The 18,036-nt window shown below is 49.8% G+C and overlaps 1 protein-coding gene across 10 annotated transcripts in view; it reads left to right on the top strand.

The window, feature by feature from the left end:
• Nucleotides 1–17,473, top strand: part of ppp1r12a (protein phosphatase 1, regulatory subunit 12A) — a 61,019-nt gene extending 43,546 nt beyond the window's left edge. For all 10 annotated transcript variants that reach the window (XM_035425789.1, XM_035425788.1, XM_035425784.1 and 7 more), the window contains 11 exons: nt 1,089–1,179; nt 2,877–3,062; nt 3,447–3,627; nt 5,243–5,364; nt 6,960–7,025; nt 9,963–9,979; nt 10,142–10,256; nt 10,663–10,767; nt 11,007–11,054; nt 12,605–12,655; nt 17,247–17,473. In XM_035425789.1, the coding sequence (XP_035281680.1) occupies nt 1,089–1,179; nt 2,877–3,062; nt 3,447–3,627; nt 5,243–5,364; nt 6,960–7,025; nt 9,963–9,979; nt 10,142–10,256; nt 10,663–10,767; nt 11,007–11,054; nt 12,605–12,655; nt 17,247–17,333 (1,069 nt within the window). In that variant the 3' untranslated portion in view covers nt 17,334–17,473. The remainder of the gene's footprint in view (nt 1–1,088; nt 1,180–2,876; nt 3,063–3,446; nt 3,628–5,242; nt 5,365–6,959; nt 7,026–9,962; nt 9,980–10,141; nt 10,257–10,662; nt 10,768–11,006; nt 11,055–12,604; nt 12,656–17,246) is intronic.
• Nucleotides 17,474–18,036: the final 563 nt, after the last annotated feature.

Below are 18,036 nucleotides of genomic sequence, written 5' to 3'. Positions count from 1 at the left end.
CGCACATACTCCGTCTCACGCACATACTCCGTCTCACACACATACACACACGCACGCAATCACTCGCACACACGCACTCACCCACACTGCCACGAACACACTCTCACACACGCACTCACATGAATGAACACGTACACACAGATGCACCACAACCCGCACATGCTCCCAAACATACACAATCTGTTTTTACTTTCCTGCACTTTTCCTGTTCCGACATCAGCATTTAAAATCATGCAGAATTAGCGTGGCCCTTGTGCATAAACAGCTGAAGTCATCCAGTGTGCAGCTGGATTTTTCCCCCTGATGGACATGCAGATTGCATAAAGAAAGAGTGCATGTGTATGTTTTCCAGCTCTTTCAGATTTGGCTCTGTAATAAAGTTCTTTGGTTGTGGTCAGGAAAGTCCCTGGTGAAGGGAGCCACCTGCTGTGGGAATATTTTAAGCTTCGACAGCGCAAGTTGTCCTTATAAGGGCTCTTGCAAAAGCCGACGCGCTTCCTCGAAGCCACTAATATGGCTTTTAATATGGCGTGAAATACGGTTTCTTCTCCACCGCAGGAACTTTTCCTGGGAAGTGACGGAAAGCGTTTGGGGTCGTTAGTTTAAGATTGTTTACTGCTTCTGGTCCCAGACTTCACCTGTAAATATATATATATATTTTATTTATTTATTTATTTTTTTGTTTGTGTCGTCTTTGAGGATGAGCCATAGGCATGCGTTTAAAGCTTTGGTTTTGAACTCAAGCTCTTCAGAACATGCCGTTAAGTTTAAGGCAGTTACAGTCTCCTGACAGTTTATTTTGTGGAAGGTTTAAAATTAGTCGTCGCCAGGGATACGAGGGTGTTTGAGGGTACGTGCACTTTTAGCTCGGAGTAGAGCAATTAATTTACAGTCTAAAATTCTGTGTGTGTGTGTGTATCATTCATACATAGGCAGCATGCTTTTGATTTTGATGAGAAAACATTGATTGGCAGTGAGAACTTTTCGTGTGTGGATGGAGGGAGCGTTTAGTATTTGGTGGAGAGTGTTTGGTATTTGGTGTAAATCCTTAAAGGTGTGGCTCACCTGTGTTTGTCTCCCTGGGGCAGATCGTACCTCACTCCCGTCCGGGACGAAGAGTCCGAGTCCCAGAGGAGGGCCCGGTCCAGGCAGGCCAGGCAGTCCAGACGCTCCACTCAGGCAAGCCCAGCCCTCTTCACTTTCCTGACCCCTCCTACTTCTCTTTCCTGGCCCCTCCCACTCTCCTTTCCTCACTCCTCCCACTTCCATTTTCTGGCTCCTCCCACTTCTAGTTTCTGGCCCCTCCCACTCTCCTTTCCTCACTCCTCCCACTCCCCTTTTCTGATCCCCCCCCAATTACCCCTTTATGGTCCCTCTCACTGCACTTCGCTAGCCCCTCCCACATCCAGTCGTAACGCTAACCTTTGAGATCATGTTAATCGTCGTTGTCCGTACTGCCTTCAGTACGGTCTTCAGGCTGAACCAGCTCGTTCTTAGCCCTAAATTGCTGCGTCTTTGGCAGTACATACCATTTCCAGTGCGTTGCGGCCATTTCTGGGGAAACGTTCGGTTGTTTGTAAGCGGCAGGAGATTAGACGGTTCCCTTTCCTGTTCTCCTTCCTGCACGGTAACCGTTTCCAGGCGGCCTCCAATGGCTGCACAGTAAAGACTAAAGGCGCTGCTCAGCTTGGTCCCGGCAAATCCGCTTATTAGATTACATGTTCTTTTGCTGTGTTAATTATGCATGTTTACTAGATGCATAAAATGGGAATGTGTTTTTCCATCTTGAGGTTTTTAGTTCTTGGCAAAGAAGCGGGGAAACGTTCTTTCTGTTGTTTTAAAGAAAACAGAACGTCCAGATGTGTTTTGACGTCTTTTGCCTCTTCAAATCTGTCTGGAGAATGTCAAGATAAACAGAAACATTTGCTTTAAAGACATTTTTGACAAATAACGAGTGTCTTGTCATCGTCTAATAGGAGTCTGAAGTTGATCTTTGAACTGCCAAACAAGTGCACTGAGTTCACATTGGCAGATGGACGAACAATTGTTACGTCCAACAAAGTACCTGGGTTTGATTGATCATCAGACTGCCTGCATGAATTTCAGCTGCCAGCCTCCAGATGTCCCTGTAGGCTAGGGTAGTCTGAGTCCTGTCGAATCCGTTGTTTGTGCCATCCATGATGTAGACGTGCAAGTCCGCAAAAACCCGAGGAACACAAAAATCCTGGCGCTAATTGTGGTTGCTCGTTGAGGAAAGCTTGTTTTGAGCTTTCCCATCTCGCACTTACGAGTTTACTCTGAAATTGGATCAGCTGTGTGATCTTGTGTGACATAACCGTTTGATTTAGCTCGGTGTTGAGCCTTACGCCTGTGCAGTCAAATAAACGGACATAATAAATTCCGTTCATTACTGTCCGGGACGCCTGAATGATCCCAGCTGCACGGCCGCTGGCTGAACTGGAAATAAAACCGGGTTGTTGTGCTGAGTGAAATGAATTCACCTCGTCACAGTGTGGGCCAACACGCTGAATCAGAAGTTTCGCAAACGGTGGTGTGCTCTTTAAAATCGTCCACTTGACAGATCGTTCGGTTCCATCGGAAGCTTTCAGCATTTCGCAAAACTCCCACTGCCACTTTAAAATAGCGCTTTTTTTTCTATTGAAGTGGAGGATGATCGTTGGTGTCTTTGTTGGAACTGCGGTACAGTACCACTAGAGCCTGCGCTGGTGTTCAGTGGGACCTGCCGTGTACCCTTTGCACGCTAGCTTCATTGACATGTTATAATGGGTCCATTGCGGCCCTCGCCCTCAATCCCATACCCCCCCCCCACCCACCAATCAGCACGCTGCCTGACCCTCGAACCCGTGGCCTTGCAGGGCGTGACTCTGACGGACCTCCAGGAGGCCGAGAAGACCATCGGGCGGAGCCGCCAGACCCGAGCCCGCGAGGAGGAGAAGGAGAAGGAGGAGAAGGAGAAGCAGGACAAGGAGAAGCAGGAGGAGAAGAAGGAGGCGGAGACCAAGGAGGACGACTACAGGTCGCGCTACCGCAGTTATGAAGAGGTCAGTGCCTGCGGTCGCTATTCCGATTTGTTCTGCGTGTAATCGCCGTAGGACACAGACTGTTGAGATTCAGTCGCTCTCGAATACGAGAACTTCACGACATGAAGACCTGTTGCATCCAGGGCGTGTTTTATATTCGGACAAAAGTCAAGTTGTTGAGTCTCTTAGCTTGTGGACACGTGAGAAGTTATACGTTTGTGTTCCAACGTCCGCGGTTCTGAAGAAGCTTTATTCTGGCTCCTGATTGGATCCCGTGAGCACGGTCACCTCGTGTCGTGCTCGGACCGCAGAGGGAACCGTTTTTTACCGCTCAGTACGCGCTGTGACCAGCGTTGCGCTCGTACCCTCGCTGCTCTCACACCTGGGTCCCGCTCCCCTCCCCAGACGTACCAGCGCTACCGCCCGTCCTCCACCTCCAGCGCCCCCACGCCGGCCTCCTCCGCCTCGCTGTCCTCCTCCGGCAGCTCCCTGTACTCCTCCAGCTCCCCGAACAGGCCCAACAGCCTGAGCGGCATCACCTCGGCCTACCCCAGCCAGGCCAGGACCTCGCGGGAGACCCAGAAAGGTCAGGCACGTGCGCATACACGCACACACACACACACTCACACACACACACACACACACACACACACACACACACACACACACACACTCACACTCACACTCACACTCACACTCACACTCACACTCACACTCACACTCACACTCACACTCACTCACACATGCATGAACCTAACCCTAACCCTACCCCAGCCAGGGCAGGACCTCGCGGGAGACCCAGAAAGGTCAGGCACGTGCGCATACATACACTCACACACTCACACACATGCATGAACCTAACCCTAACCCTACACCAGCCAGGGCAGGACCTCGCGGGAGACCCAGAAAGGTCAGGCACGTGCGCACTCACACACTCACACACATACACACACACACACTCACACACATGCATGAACCTAACCCTAACCCAGCCAGGGCAGGACCTCGCGGGAGACCCAGAAAGGTCAGGCACGTGCGCATACACACACACACACACACACACACTCACACACATGCATGAACCTAACCCTAACCCTATGCCAGCCAGGGAAGTAGCTCCTGGGAGACCCAGAAAGGTCAGATGCGCAGACACGTATACACACACTCATACATACACACACACACACACACACACACAAATGCCCTTACTGCACGCACACATGCACACACACACACACGTGTACACACTGCACTCAGGGCTCAACACCAGCCATATGTCTTGACCTTTCACAAACCTCAATCATTAACACCTCCCCTGAATCACTTACAAGCTCCAGTCTCTCAGAGCTCCACCCACACCGAGCTCCGCCCTCTCGTCGGCGAATGGTGGCCCCCCTCTGCAGTAAATTCACACGGGAAATCTTACAAGTCTGGTGGTCTAAAAAGCCCTATAAATAAAGTATTTAATGTGAATGTTTGTTTCTGTTCTTAATATAAGCTTGTGGAATATTATTAAGCATGGAAGTGGGCCTGGAGCTGTGTTCTAAAATGGAGAATCTAATATTGAGAGATCGCAGATCGCAAACCTGTTTGCTTTGAGCCGCGGCCAGATCTGCATGTCTGCACTCTGCCTGTTCAGGGCTCGCCTGGGGACAGGGGAAGAGACGGGCTACGCTGAGCATCTTTGGACAGCTTCATTCAAACTCCTTCTGCATTGTTATTGCAAATCAGAGTTCTCGCCACCCACCTCTCGTAAAAGCTTTGTAAGCATCAAATAGAATAAAACTCACATAAACTTTAAAAACCTGGTGAAATTTCGAAAAGTTGAAAACACTCTGCTTGAAAACACCCCTGGGGTGGTTTTGTGAGAAACCGAACCCAGGGGACAGTTTGTTTTTTCTCCTCCTTCCGTTTGCTCTCTTCTCTCTTGTCTAAATACATTTCCCCGGGGTTCCCTTTCAGCGTTTACCGCCTCCCTCCAGCAGACGTGTTATTCCAAGCTGTGCGTAATCACTCCTGTTCTCTGCTAATTGCGAAGCTGCACACTTGCGAAGGTTCTTTTTGTCTGGCCCTGAATGTAATGGCGTCGCCCGGACGGTCAGTCTGAGTGGTCTGGACGTGCAGGGTCGCTGTGTGAGTCATCTGGGACCAGCTGACCCGTCTCGCTTTTCTCACCCCCCCCCCCCCCCATCCCCGAACAGAGCTGGATAAGAAGGAGGAGGAGAAGGAGGGCGAGGACAAGTCCCAGCCCAGGTCCATACGGGACCGGCGCCGACCGAGGGAGAAGAGGCGCTCCACCGGAGTGTCCTTCTGGACTCAGGACGTAAGAGAAGCCCCTCCACACAGGCCTCCATCACACAGGCCTCCTTCACACTCCTCTCCCTCTCTCTGTCTCCGTCACACTCCTCTCCCTCTCTCTGTCTCCATCACACTCCTCTCCCTCTCTCTGTCTCTGTCGCTCCTCTCCCTCCTTCCCTCTCTATCACACTCCTCTCCCTCTCTCTGTCTCCATCACACTCCTCTCCCTCTCTCTGCCTCCGTCACACTCCTCTCCCTCTCTCTGTCTCCATCACACTCCTCTCCCTCTCTCTGTCTCCGTCACACTCCTCTCCCTCTCTCTGTCTCCGTCACACTCCTCTCCCTCTCTCTGCCTCCATCACACTCCTCTCCCTCTCTCTGCCTCCGTCACACTCCTCTCCCTCTCTCTGCCTCCGTCACACTCCTCTCCCTCTCTCTGCCTCATCACACTCCTCTCCCTCTCTCTCTCTCCATCACACTCCTCTCCCTCTCTCTGCCTCCATCACACTCCTCTCCCTCTCTCTGCCTCCGTCACACTCCTCTCCCTCTCTCTGCCTCCATCACACTCCTCTCCCTCTCTCTGCCTCCATCACACTCCTCTCCCTCTCTCTGCCTCCATCACACAGTCCTCCGTCACACTCCTCTCCCTCTCTCTGTCTCCATCACACTCCTCTCCCTCTCTCTGTCTCCATCACACTCCTCTGCCTCCATCACACTCCTCTCCCTCTCTCTGTCTCCATCACACTCCTCTCCCTCTCTCTGTCTCAGTGTCGCTCCTCTCCCTCCTTCCCTCTCCATCACACTCCTCTCCCTCTCTCTGTCTCTCTTTCCCTCTCTCTGTCCTCCTCCCTCTCTTTCCTCCTCTCTTTCTCTTCCTCTCTCCCTCTCTTCTTCTCCCTCTCTCTCCCTCTCTCCCTCCCTTCCTCTCTCTCTCTCTCTCTCTCTCTCCCCCCTCTCTCTCCTCCCTTTCTCTCTCTCTTTCCCTCCCTCCCTCTCTCTCCTAACAGTGCTGCGCAGGTTCTCCCCATGTTGCTCAAGGCCAGGGGTACTCAGATCTGGCCCTGGGGGGGGGGGGGGGGCAGCCGTACCGCAGGCTTTCTCTCCTGCCTTGAGAGAGCACACCGGCCAATAATGTCACTGATTGGCCTGAAATTGCACTCAGCAGGCGCACCCGCTTTAAATCAGCCCCTGATTGGAGGGGAGGGATGAAAGCCAGCAGCACTGCAGGCCCTGAGGGGCAGGCTGGAGTACCCCTGCTCCGGGCCTTCGCTCATGCAGTGTTTGGGCAGAGTGAGCCACAGAGAGGGCTGTGCTGTGCTAAGCGTGGACGCCGCCGTAGTTCTGAGGGTTTATGGGGATTTTTGGCGGGATTTCGGCCTCTCTGTAAAGGAGGTTGGCGGCTGCGAAGCCAGTGCAGACCCAAAAGCCGCGCTGTTTAAGCACGTCCACCGTTCCCACAGTAAATGCTAATCTGGCACGTCTGCTGATGTGCTGCGCAGTCCTGTCCATCACACTAGAGGAAAATGATGTGATAAAAGTGCTACCGGTGTTTCGGTTGCGTTTGTGACACAGATAGAGGTTGGCTTATAGGACGCCGCGCCTCTCCTTGCTGTGTTTCAGAGCGACGAGAACGACCCGGACCGCCAGTCGGATTCGGAGGAGGGCAGCAACCGGAGCGAGGCTCAGGTAGGGAGTCCCGGCCCGGGGGGCGGGGGGCGGGGGGCGGGGGGGGAGATCCGCGGAACCGGCCCATCTGCTTCCGGAATACCGACCCGCACTCCTGACCGCGGGAATCCGTACAGCTCCCGTCTGTCTCTTTCCGGAACGCTTTGATTTTTTAAACATTTTTTAGGCCCAGATTTAGTCTCCCCCGAGGTCTGTTTTCTCCACTGTGACTTGCGCAGCTGAAGGCAGGCGGTGGGCCTCTGTGCTGCTTTGGAAAGTTTTTTTTCTTTCCCCCAGCGCAGAAGAGAGGCGTTCCTGGCGCTGATTCCGGGATTAGTCATCCTCCCTCTCTTCACCTTCCTGTAATTGTCACGGCACCCAGAGCAAATGTTTGTTTTTCCAAGGTGCTCTCAAACACTGGAGGCGCGGCGGCCTCCGCTCATTAAATGAACAGCTGGCGGCTGCGTTTCCACACGTACCTGCTAATCAGGCCGAGATGGCACGACTCCGGCAAAGCAAGATGATAAAATAATAATCTCCCTAGGGGTTGCACCCGGGCTACTTATGTTATTTTGTTAGCATTCATGTACGTTTCTTAATCAGTTTTGTTTTTAAAAATAATTTATTATTTGTTTTTGTTAAAAAGAATGCACTTGGCAACTGGCACTTGAGATGAACTACATTTTTTTATTTTTCAAATCCGCTTTCCCTTGCTAGATAGTTTGGCTGCAAGTCGCCTAGTCAACTCCTCCGGCCTGAACCTTGGAGGCTTTCTCTCGGGTTAACAACGGGAACACGATACAAATTATTGATATTATTGAATTGTGATATGAACGATATGAGACCACGTGCTGCGGGAGAGCTGCTTCTGATCTATATTTCCAGCAGCTAGAGCTGCTCCAAATGGGAGGGGCCTAGCTCAAAAGGGGTGGGGCATGCTCAAAAGGGGGTGTGGTCTAGCACCAAAGAGGAAGGTTGGTATTACACTGAGCTCTGTCTGTTTGGAGCTAGGTCACGCCCCTTTGCAACTGGACCCCACTGCCTTTTGGAGCTGGCACCAGAATTACCCTTCTCTGATACACAGAGCTTGTGGAGGGCCACTTGGGTGGAGTAATGGGGGGACAAAATTTACCAACTGACCCTCAGCGATTATGTTAGCGGAGGCAGGGGAGTTTCATTAAAAGGCAATCTGGTAGTGCGGTGGCCAGCTGGTCTCCTGGGCAAAAAAATAATTGTAATTTAAAGGCTTCTTGAAGTGGATCAAGGGTTTAAAAAATGATCACATGCTCACCCAGCTGTGATTAGTTTATATATAGTAGGCATTTTTTCCAGGCCTGTGTTGCCTATCAGTGGGAGTAAGTGAAACCCAGAGAGACACACAGCATAAGGAGACTGTGTGAAAGCGGTATGGAGCGATGGTGCTCAGAGAGACACACACACAGCATTAGGAGACTGTGTGAAAGCGGTATGGAGCGATGGTGCTCAGAGAGACACACACACAGCATTAGGAGACTGTGTGAAAGCGGTATGGAGCAATGGCGCTGTCTGTACAGGCTCGCTGTGGGAGTCTGCCCCAGTACAGAAATACAGTAGCGCTCGGTGAAAAGCGGCTCGGATTGTTTGCTTTGGCTTTGGCTGTGACTCCCGTGTGAGGCAGCCAGCGCCTTCCTTTGAAGCCATCTTGAAAGGGGTTGGATTAAACCGGCTGAATAGGTGGAGTCCTTTCATCTGCTGTGTGTGCTCCGTACTTAAAAAAAGAAAGAAAAAAAAAAGAAAAAGAGAGAAATTTCCGAGGCCAGAACAGTCAGCTCTTCCCGGAATTCGAGTTCCCTCTGCTAACGAGCCCAGGCTCCTGAAAGGCCGTTTTTAAGGAGGGGGTGTTTGGGGCCGGGGGGGGGGGGGGTTAATGTCTATAATTAAGAGAAGAGAATTCCCGAGAGACTCGGGGCGCTGACCCGCTTTCTCCGACCCTCGCCGCAGACGGCGGCGGGTTGGCAGGCGTGGCACCCCCTCCGGCCCGCGCCCCCCACCCCCTACCCCCCACCCCTGCCTTCGAGGCGCTCCGCCGGGCCGCGGCGAGCTGGGAAAGACCGGGGATCCTGGGGACGGTAGGGCCGGGTCGCCAGGAGGTTTAGACGCGAGGGAGAGAAACCCCCCAGTTTCTGTAATTCTGCTTTCGCTTTGCTTTCGCTGAAGGGGCCGCGCGACTTTCAGTTTCCTGTTCCATTGTCCGTGTCATTTCCTTTGTGTAATCACATCCAACAGAATGTTTATTTTCAGCGGGTTCATGCAGGGCGTACTGTAGCAATGAGGCTTCCCCACTTTATCAGACGGGGATTTCGGGGAATTTTGGGGATTTTGGGGGATTTTGGGGATTTTAGGGAATGCGACTTACAGTTCAGTAACGTTCCTTTCAGATCGCTGTTCAGAATTCCTGACCGCTTGAAATGAAGCATATCTGTGCCTGTTACTGACAGGTTAAAAAACGCAGACGGTCGACGGCGCTTTGGTTAGCGAGCGCGATTGAGATCGAGCGTTCTGCGCGCGGCCACTGCGTTCTCCTGCCATTTCGTCTGGAATCCATAACAGGAACGAGGCCATTACCGCACAGGGACTGTCTGATGAGGGGTGTGCTCCAAGGCACTCTTTTGTTTGTTTGTTTTTTTTGTTTTGTTTTAATTGAGCGCTTTTCACGTCGCACGCGATCAGTGACCCGCCCTGTGACTGATCCTCTCTGAATCTGGTCCCCTGGCTTAACGGCATTCTGAACATCCCAAAATTATAATGCGCTGATTAATAATGCAGCTTCCCCCGACGTCGCTGTCTAGACCAGCAGAAAAGCTGGATGATTTTTTAAAATTCTCACACATCCCCCCACTTGCTTTACAGTGTGAATTGGCACTGAGATCGAAAGGCACTGATAATTAATACCCTTCTTTCTTTTCTTTCTTTTTCCAGAGTGACCGCCTGTCGAGGTACGTGTGTGTCCTTGCCACCATTCCTCCTTAAATCTACCGCCACTTTTAAAATCGGCTCAAGTCGTTTATTTGTACATATATGGTGAACGTACGATTGGGATTTTTGATGTTTTTGGGACTGTGAAAATGAGGCGGGTGCTCTCGGGCGTGTTTTGGCAGGGGCGACTCTGGACTGACTGGCACTTCTACCGAGCGATACGACCGCGGCTACAGCGAAGGCAGGAGGCCCTATCTGAGCAGGCTGGACAGGGACGACACCACTGACTACAAAAAGGTACCCGCCCCCGCACGCCTCTCGTCCAATCGGATCGGACTATTGGTGCTCTTTGAAAATCGGCCCCATTTATTATGTAATTATTTATTCATTGCTTAGTCATTTCACGTGTTTGTATGTTTGGGGAATAAAATTCATTGGAGGTTTCTGAAAATCTTGTATATGTAGAAATGAAACTCAAGAGAAGGTTGTAAATCAGATTAAAATGCACACCAAGCATGCACCTCTTTATCTTCAAAACCCTGTATGTGTTTAGCTGCATTCCGTGATTTTCCCTTTGACCAAGACTGTGTACGTTTTATGTGTAGTGTAAGGTCCTACGTACTACCTTTCACGATTGTGTGGAAGGTTAGTTACGGTATAACATTATGAGCTTATGTCTGAATAGGCTGTGTGGTTCTCCAAGCTTTATGAACAGATCCTAGCTGAGAACGAGAAGCTGAAGGCCCAGTTACGCGACTCTGAGCTGGAGCAGTCGGACCTGAAGCTGCAGCTGGAAAAGGCTACGCAGGTCAGTGTCCGGGAGGTGGTCAGGGGGGAACTGGGCTCATACAAGATGGCTCTGCGTGCGTCTGTATGTTGACTGTCGCCTCATCCATTTGAACCCCACCCTTTCCCTTCCTGGGTCATTGCTGATGTCTGCGGAACCGGTTCATCAGCTCGTTGTTGTCCATGCTGTGATTGCATTGTGATGTCATAATGGGGGAAAAACCCAAGGTTCTGAAGCAGGTGTTGTGCCTTGTGTTGCAGCGGCAGGAGAGGATCGCTGACCGGTCACAGCTGGAAATGGAAAAAAGGGTAAAGATCTTCCCTCGTTACTGTCCTGTATCTTTAGATATACTCATCAGTAGTTACTTGTAAATGTAGGCCTATAATAAGAACCCTCCCTGTACATCATTGTGGAATCAAAATGAATGTCCTTGTGTCACCCTGGCTCTCATTACCCATTTGTGTTGTAACAAACTGATTTATGTCTGAAGGTTACTGGCAAGACCCAATTTCAGCTGGGTGGTATGGTCTAACCCGAGTTCCTACAGCACGTTGCCTTCTGCTGCTGGCTATTGATTCACCGTCTGCTCCCGTTCTCTGGGGAGCCCCCCTTCCTCCCCCCCCCCTTTTCCCTGACCCGAATCACATGCTCCTTCTTTCACCTGTTTGTTTAGTTCCTGTAGACACTGTTCGTCCACCTCCTGGGAGTTGGTAGTGGCAGACTGTGTGTGTGTGTGTGTGTGTGTGTCTGTGTGCGTCATTGTGTGTCTGTCTGTGTGTCTGAGTGAGTGAGTGAGTGGAACGGAGGTACATGTGAAGGAGGAATGTCATATCACATACTATCGAGTGATTTTGCACATACCTTTGTTTTTTTTTGTTTTTTTTTACAGAAACACCACCACCTTCAATTTGACTAGTTTTTCATTCACAAAAACGTATTCTATTTTTAGTGTGTGAACGGACAAAAGCCCTTTCCCTTTATTCTTTTTTTAACAGTCTGTTCAGTAGGTTTCACCTATCCTATTTCAAACTCACTCAAAGCCATTCAGCTTTTGTCCTTTTGTCCAAGCACAGATGAAGTTCCGTTCATTCATGGTATTGCTGTGGTATTCAGTGGGCAGTCTTTTTGGCTTGGTTGCCGGCCGTAAACGCCTGAAATAAATACCCTGAGATTTGCATATTCGCCCGGACATTTTTGCACTGAATCCGTTTGAGGTTAAACTACCTTGATGCTTCAGTGCGGTCTTACCTTATTTGGGGTGGTGTCCACTGTTATTGGCTGGACCTGCTTCACGGTCATGCGTGTGTTTCAGGCTGCACTTCGCTCCACCCCTGTCTCTGTCACCCTGTTTCACACGCAGTTCACACACTGCATCCATTATCCTGCATCCATCGTCCTCCATATTTCATATGCTAAAAGCACAGCCTTCAGTTCTACCTGTCAATAGGCATTATTATTATTATCATCATTATTATCATCATCGTCTGTAGTAGTAGTGGGTTCAGTCGTGACTGTTCTCGTTTTACTGCTGTTATAGATCAAATGGAAATTGATTAGCATTACTTGTTGTATTACTTGAGCTATATTCATAAATATTACTAATGGTGAAAAGTTTTAATTGGTAACTAACTCAAAATACAATTGGCATCACAAAACTGGAAGAATAGTGTGGACTTGGTAGTGAATCAGTAGCCAATGCTGGTGCATGCTGTGTCAGCGTCACACACGTTGAAACTGAATAAGGAAATGGATGCAGTGTGGAAAGCTCCATGGTTGTGTGATGCACAGGCTTGACTCTTGCTGATGTCGTACGGTGTATATTGATAATGAATCACATGGTCCTTCTCCTTCCCCACAGGAAAGAAGAGCTCTAGAAAGGAAGATCTCTGAGATGGAGGAGGAACTAAAGGTACTGCCCTGTGTGTGTGTGTGTGTGTGTGTGTGTGTGTGTGTGTGTGTGTATCATGCTTTTGATTGATTTTATTTTTTAAATAATAACTGTCTCTTTAAGACCATACTGAAGGCATTAGCAAAGTACTGGCTTTCCCTTGTGCAGCAATATCCAAAAACATAAATAAAACCCAAGATGTGTTGTGAGGCTCTGTTCAAAATTTCCTATTGGCTGCACATCAGTGTGAAGATGCGACGGGTTCCAAGAACACAAGACTCGCCATTTTGAAGACCGTAGACTCCCCGAACCCCTCGGCCTTTGAGTGACCGTCTCTGCCTGCTTTTCCCCCGTTTATTTTAGTTTTCTCGAGAGAGAGAGAGGGAGAGAGTCAGGATTGTCTCCTGCCCTCGCAATGCCCCCCCCCCCCCCCTTCCCGTTCATCCTCAGTGTGTATGACCTGTCAGTCAGCGCCACCCCCCATTATCCCCCCCGCCATTCACCCACAGTGTGTATGACCTGTCAGTCAGCGCCCCCCCCGCCCCGTTCACCCTCAGTGTGTATGACCTGTCAGTCGGCGCCCCAGACGTTCCCGATTCGGCACGTGTGCATAGAATGCACATCGGCGCCCCGCCCTTTTCAGGTGTGTTTACGTCTGCGACCCGACGTCCTGCTTGGCGCCCCCTCCTGGACATGGGCGTTCTTGCGGACGAGGCGTTTTAGAGATGCGCAGAGAGAGCAGGGGCATTGGCACTGTCACTCTAGATAACTTCTTTTTTTAGACACGTCGCAGGCGTTCTGTCGAGGGAGCGTCAAACTTGGATGTTTTTGCTCCAACTTGGGAGGTGTGCAGGACGAAAATCCAGGACGCCTGAGTTTGGGAGGCAAAGCTGAGTTACTGGATTAAAACTGAATTCAGAAATGTTCTTCTTGGCCTGCTGGTTATGTGTAGTGAAGCCGCACAGCTCAGTCTGCTTGGGCTGTGAAATTAGCTTCCCGCTGAGCGTCCTGCTCAGAACACCGTCTGTCCCATATCAGGCCCTCTCCAAACCTTACCCTGTTCCCCCTTCAGTGTCCTTCTCTTTTTCTGACCCTCTGCCATTCTCTCTCTCCTATTTCTTGCTTTTTTTCGGCCCTGCCCCCACTCCCCTCATCTGTTCGTCCGTGTACCGTCTCTCTCTCTCTCTCTCTGTCTCCCTCTCCCTCTCTCTCTCTGTCTCCCTCTCCCTCTCTCTCTCTCTCTTCTCCCTCTCTCCCTCTCTCTCTCTCTCCCTCTCCCTCTCTCTCTCTCTCTCGCTCTCTCTCCCTGTCTCTCTCTCTCTCTCCCTCTCTCTCTCCCTGTCTCTCTCTCTCTCGCTCTCTCTCTCTCTCTCCCCCCCTCCCTCTCTCTCTCCCCCTCTCTCCCCCTCTCTCCCCTCTCTCTCTCCCTCTCCCCTCTCTCTCTCTCTCTCTCTCTCTCTCTCTCTCTCTCCCTCTCTCTCTCTCTCTCTCTCTCTGTCTCTCTCTCTCTCCCTCTCTCTCTCTCTCTCTCTCTCTCTCTCTCTCTCCCTCTCTCTCTCTCTCTCTCTCTCTCTGTCTCTCTCTCTCTCCCTCTCTCTCTCTCTCTCTCTCTCTCTCTCTGTGCTGTGGCGTCCCGCAGGCCCTTCCCCAGGTAACGCAGGTGCGGGCTCTGCGCTGTTTAAACGAGCGCCTCTCGGTGGAGAACCGGGCCCTGGTCCGCGTGCTGGTCCGGCTCTCCGAGGCCTGCTGCAGGGGGGCGGACCTGTAGCCCGGCCCCCCTCCTCCCCCCAGTCTCCGCCTGTCCCGTAGACCAGACCCCCATCCGTCCTGCCGGAGACCCCAGGCTCTCGCTCGCTGTCCTGGTCGAAGGCCCCCGCGCCCCCAGCGTGAAGCCTGTATTTATTTACCCTCTTTAATACTCTGCCTCCTCCATACCTGCTTTGGAAATGGCCCTTTTTATTGACGCTAGGTTGAGCTACAAGTGCTAAATCTGCTTTGGCTCTTAACTCCTAATTTTATTCTTTTTTTTTTTTTTTTTCTTTTTTTAAATGCGTTTTGCTTTGCTTTAGTTGGTGGTGTAAACATTTTCCCTGATTGTGTCAGAAAGGTCACATGATGCCACGCTTTTGCATGTTTCGTGGCTCACCAAATGATTTAACGAGGGAAACGAACGGCTGTGAACGTTACCCTATTGCATGTGCGAACGTTTCATCTGGAAACCTAAACCTGCCCTAACGTTAAAAAAAACTTCCCCGTGCAGAAGTACCATAGCATATCAGACTGATATCAGAATATCGTTAGTGGTACTGATGTTACTTAGCATGGTCACCATAGCCTAATGAAATTAATCCTCTAATCATTTCCCAAGTTTTTCCCAACTTTTTTCTTTTTTATCTACACTTCTCATTTTAAAGACAACCCTCATAAATGGTCAGGCACACATGCGGCTTGATCTCAGATTTAGGTGAGAGTGAGCGGAATCGGGGTCTGTTTAATATCTGGCAGGTTGGTGTGACACAGCGCAATGTGACAGTTGGACCAGCTGCACTACGTGGCGTTGACGAGCTTACGGCAGTTCCCACCGCACCTCTGTTTGCACAAAAAAAACCGCCATTCTCGCAAGACCTACGAAATAGTGCGAAATTCGACCGTTGCGAAGCCATTTAAAAAATAAAAATAAAAACCGCCACAGTTGGAATGTGCGGATGTTCCGTCAGTTTTGGGCTCCTTTAGACTTCATCTGCCGCTTCCCTGCTTATGAAGTCTGCAAATTGTTACGCTCATTACTGGTGAGGAAATTTTCTCCCATTTCCTTCCCGTGCCCCGTCCCCTGGGAACTTATAAACGTTTGCTTAATTTAGCGCTGTGACTTCACTCTCTTGATATCTGGTATACGCATTCAGGTACTGTAACACTTACTTGCAGTTTTTTTTTACGAGCCCTGTGATAATTAAATGACATTCTTATGAATTAATTTAGTGAGTTTCCACTCTTGTCGTGGCAATATTTAGATTCGCAGAGCCCACAAGGTCTGTTCAAAGCAGGCGGGGAACAGCGGGAATGCATAATATTATTCACTGTGAATTCTTAACGTCTAAAATACATCTCGCCAACTGTCATCACTCAAAAGTGAAGATGTGATCGTGTGATTTGCACCTGGCTCTCAGGAAGAAGTATGTTGAATGGTTAATGTCAGTGGAGAAATATTTCATTTAAATCGGTCTGATAAAGCCGTTGACGACAATACAGGTGTAAATATGTACAGTACAGACTTGAATAAAATGTGCTCTTAACGCGTCTTTCATAAACTTAACATGAAGTCTTAAATAATCTGAGGTTTAGCTAAACTAATGGTGAACATTCATTGCATGACGATTTGTTTCCTTCATGTTCATCACTGTCCTGTTCAAAGTTTACCTTTCAAATTTTTATTATAAATTTTTATTTATTTATTTATTTTTTGGGGGTAACGGATGCTACTCTGAACACTAGCATTCTCACAGTAGCTGGTGTATGTTAAATGTTCTGAATTATTTGGTTGTGTTTTGCAAGTTGCTCATTGAGAGTGTGTGATCACTGATAGTACAGATTGGATACTCTCCTGCCTGTAGTGGTGTGTCTGAAGTTCTGAACTTTTTTTGCCTTCGTGATCCTTAATGAAAGTCTCCTCCCAGTACAGGGTCTAAGATTATTTTCTTTAAAAAAAATATTAGTTGTCTCCCTGTCTTAGAAACTAAGACAGAATGGAAATCCAAACAGAATGGAAATGGAGTAGAAGGAAATGCCTCTTAACCATTTTTTTTTTAGATTGCAAAATGTATGGCTGAATGACTATGCTGGAACTTGCTGGAAAGACGTGTATTTGGCTGGTTTTTGTTTTACTCGCTGTACTATGAAGAGCTGCAAACAGGAACGGGTCACTTGTCAAATGCTGTCCTTATCTCAGTGCTGCTTTACAATACAATACAATACTTTATTGTCCCTCTGGGGAAATTTGTTTTAAACTGTGACATCACAAATACATGATTAGAATGTTTTTAACTGAACATTCTGATGCTGATGTAACAATTGCTAGTAGTAATTGAAAGCAATGGAATTCTAGAACAATGACTTAGAATGGAGGGGGGGGGGGGTCATTGCAAAAAAAACCTTCTCTTCTCAGGATTAATAAAGACCCCTTGGTTTGTGGTCTCTGATCTTAGTGGTAATTGGTCATACCCCATTTTCTGGAGCAAATCAAGTTACATCACAGTCTCTCTTCACAAGGTTGGGAAGAGACAGCATTTGAAGTAGCTTGTACGGTTCTTGGCTGTGCAGACCGTGCACAATGCAGCTGGAGTTTTCGGGGTCTGTTGTGCGGTGTGCCGGGAAGGCCTTTTTGGTGGGCTGCAGAGAGGCATGGAGATTGGCCTGCATGGATGTTCAGTGGTTTGCAGAGACCTGGGAGCCCTTTGCTGGGCTGTGGTGACGCGTTTGGGCCGAGGGGGAGGAACGGCTGATTAAGATAACACCCTGCTGCTGATTGTTGGGAACATGGCTGGTGGTTAGCCCTTGGTGACCCTCGGAGGCACGTCTTAACGCCCTCTCTCTCTCTCTTTCCCTCCTTTTCCAGACGCTACCAGACTTGAAAGCGGACAACCAGAGGCTAAAGGACGAGAACGGAGCCCTGATTCGAGTCATTAGCAAACTTTCCAAGTAGCCCTGCCCCCCCCCCACACACATTGCAGCGACCCGTGGCATTGCACATTTTTAGACGTTAATTGCGACAGACATCAGCTACGAGAAGGCTCCCCCACACGCATTCACAGTCACCAGTAGCCCTCCCCTGCCCCCTGCCCCCTGCCCCCTGGCCCCCCACCCCCCCCCCCGCTGGGTTCCTCCACTCCACCCTGCTGCAGTGCAGACAGAGCCGCCAAGTTTACACGCGAGCGAGAGAGAGCCGCACCAGTGGCACATGAAAATATTGTGGGCAGGGACGCCTCAAAAAAAAATATTTAACCAGTAAGCCTTAGTTTGTACATAAAAAAAACACTTGCATCAAAAGCTCTCAGCTGTCACAGAAGTTATTTGACACTTTTTTTTTTTGGTGCCACAGTCTTTTTCCTTTTTTCTTGTTTTTTTTTTTTAACACAAGCTTAGAAGTGTTGTGTGCTGTGTGATTTCTTCCCGACCGCACCCCTGCTTACCTCTTACGAGTATTTCCTTCATTTACCCGCCCCATGTGACCGAAGCCCCGCCCACTTCCCGTGTAGGAAGTCTCAGCTCTTTAAAGGCTCTGCCACCCAGCAGAAGTCTCCCCAAAGACACTCCCGCCATTTGATTTTCCCGCCGTTTGGACGTTCCGGCATCTCATTTCCGTGCTATTCCGCCTCTTCCGCAACACTGGCGCGCACGCGCACGCG

Source organism: Anguilla anguilla, chromosome 7 (assembly GCF_013347855.1).
Source record: "Anguilla anguilla isolate fAngAng1 chromosome 7, fAngAng1.pri, whole genome shotgun sequence".
Taxonomy (NCBI): domain Eukaryota; kingdom Metazoa; phylum Chordata; class Actinopteri; order Anguilliformes; family Anguillidae; genus Anguilla; species Anguilla anguilla.
This window is presented reverse-complemented; position numbering and strand designations above follow the sequence as displayed.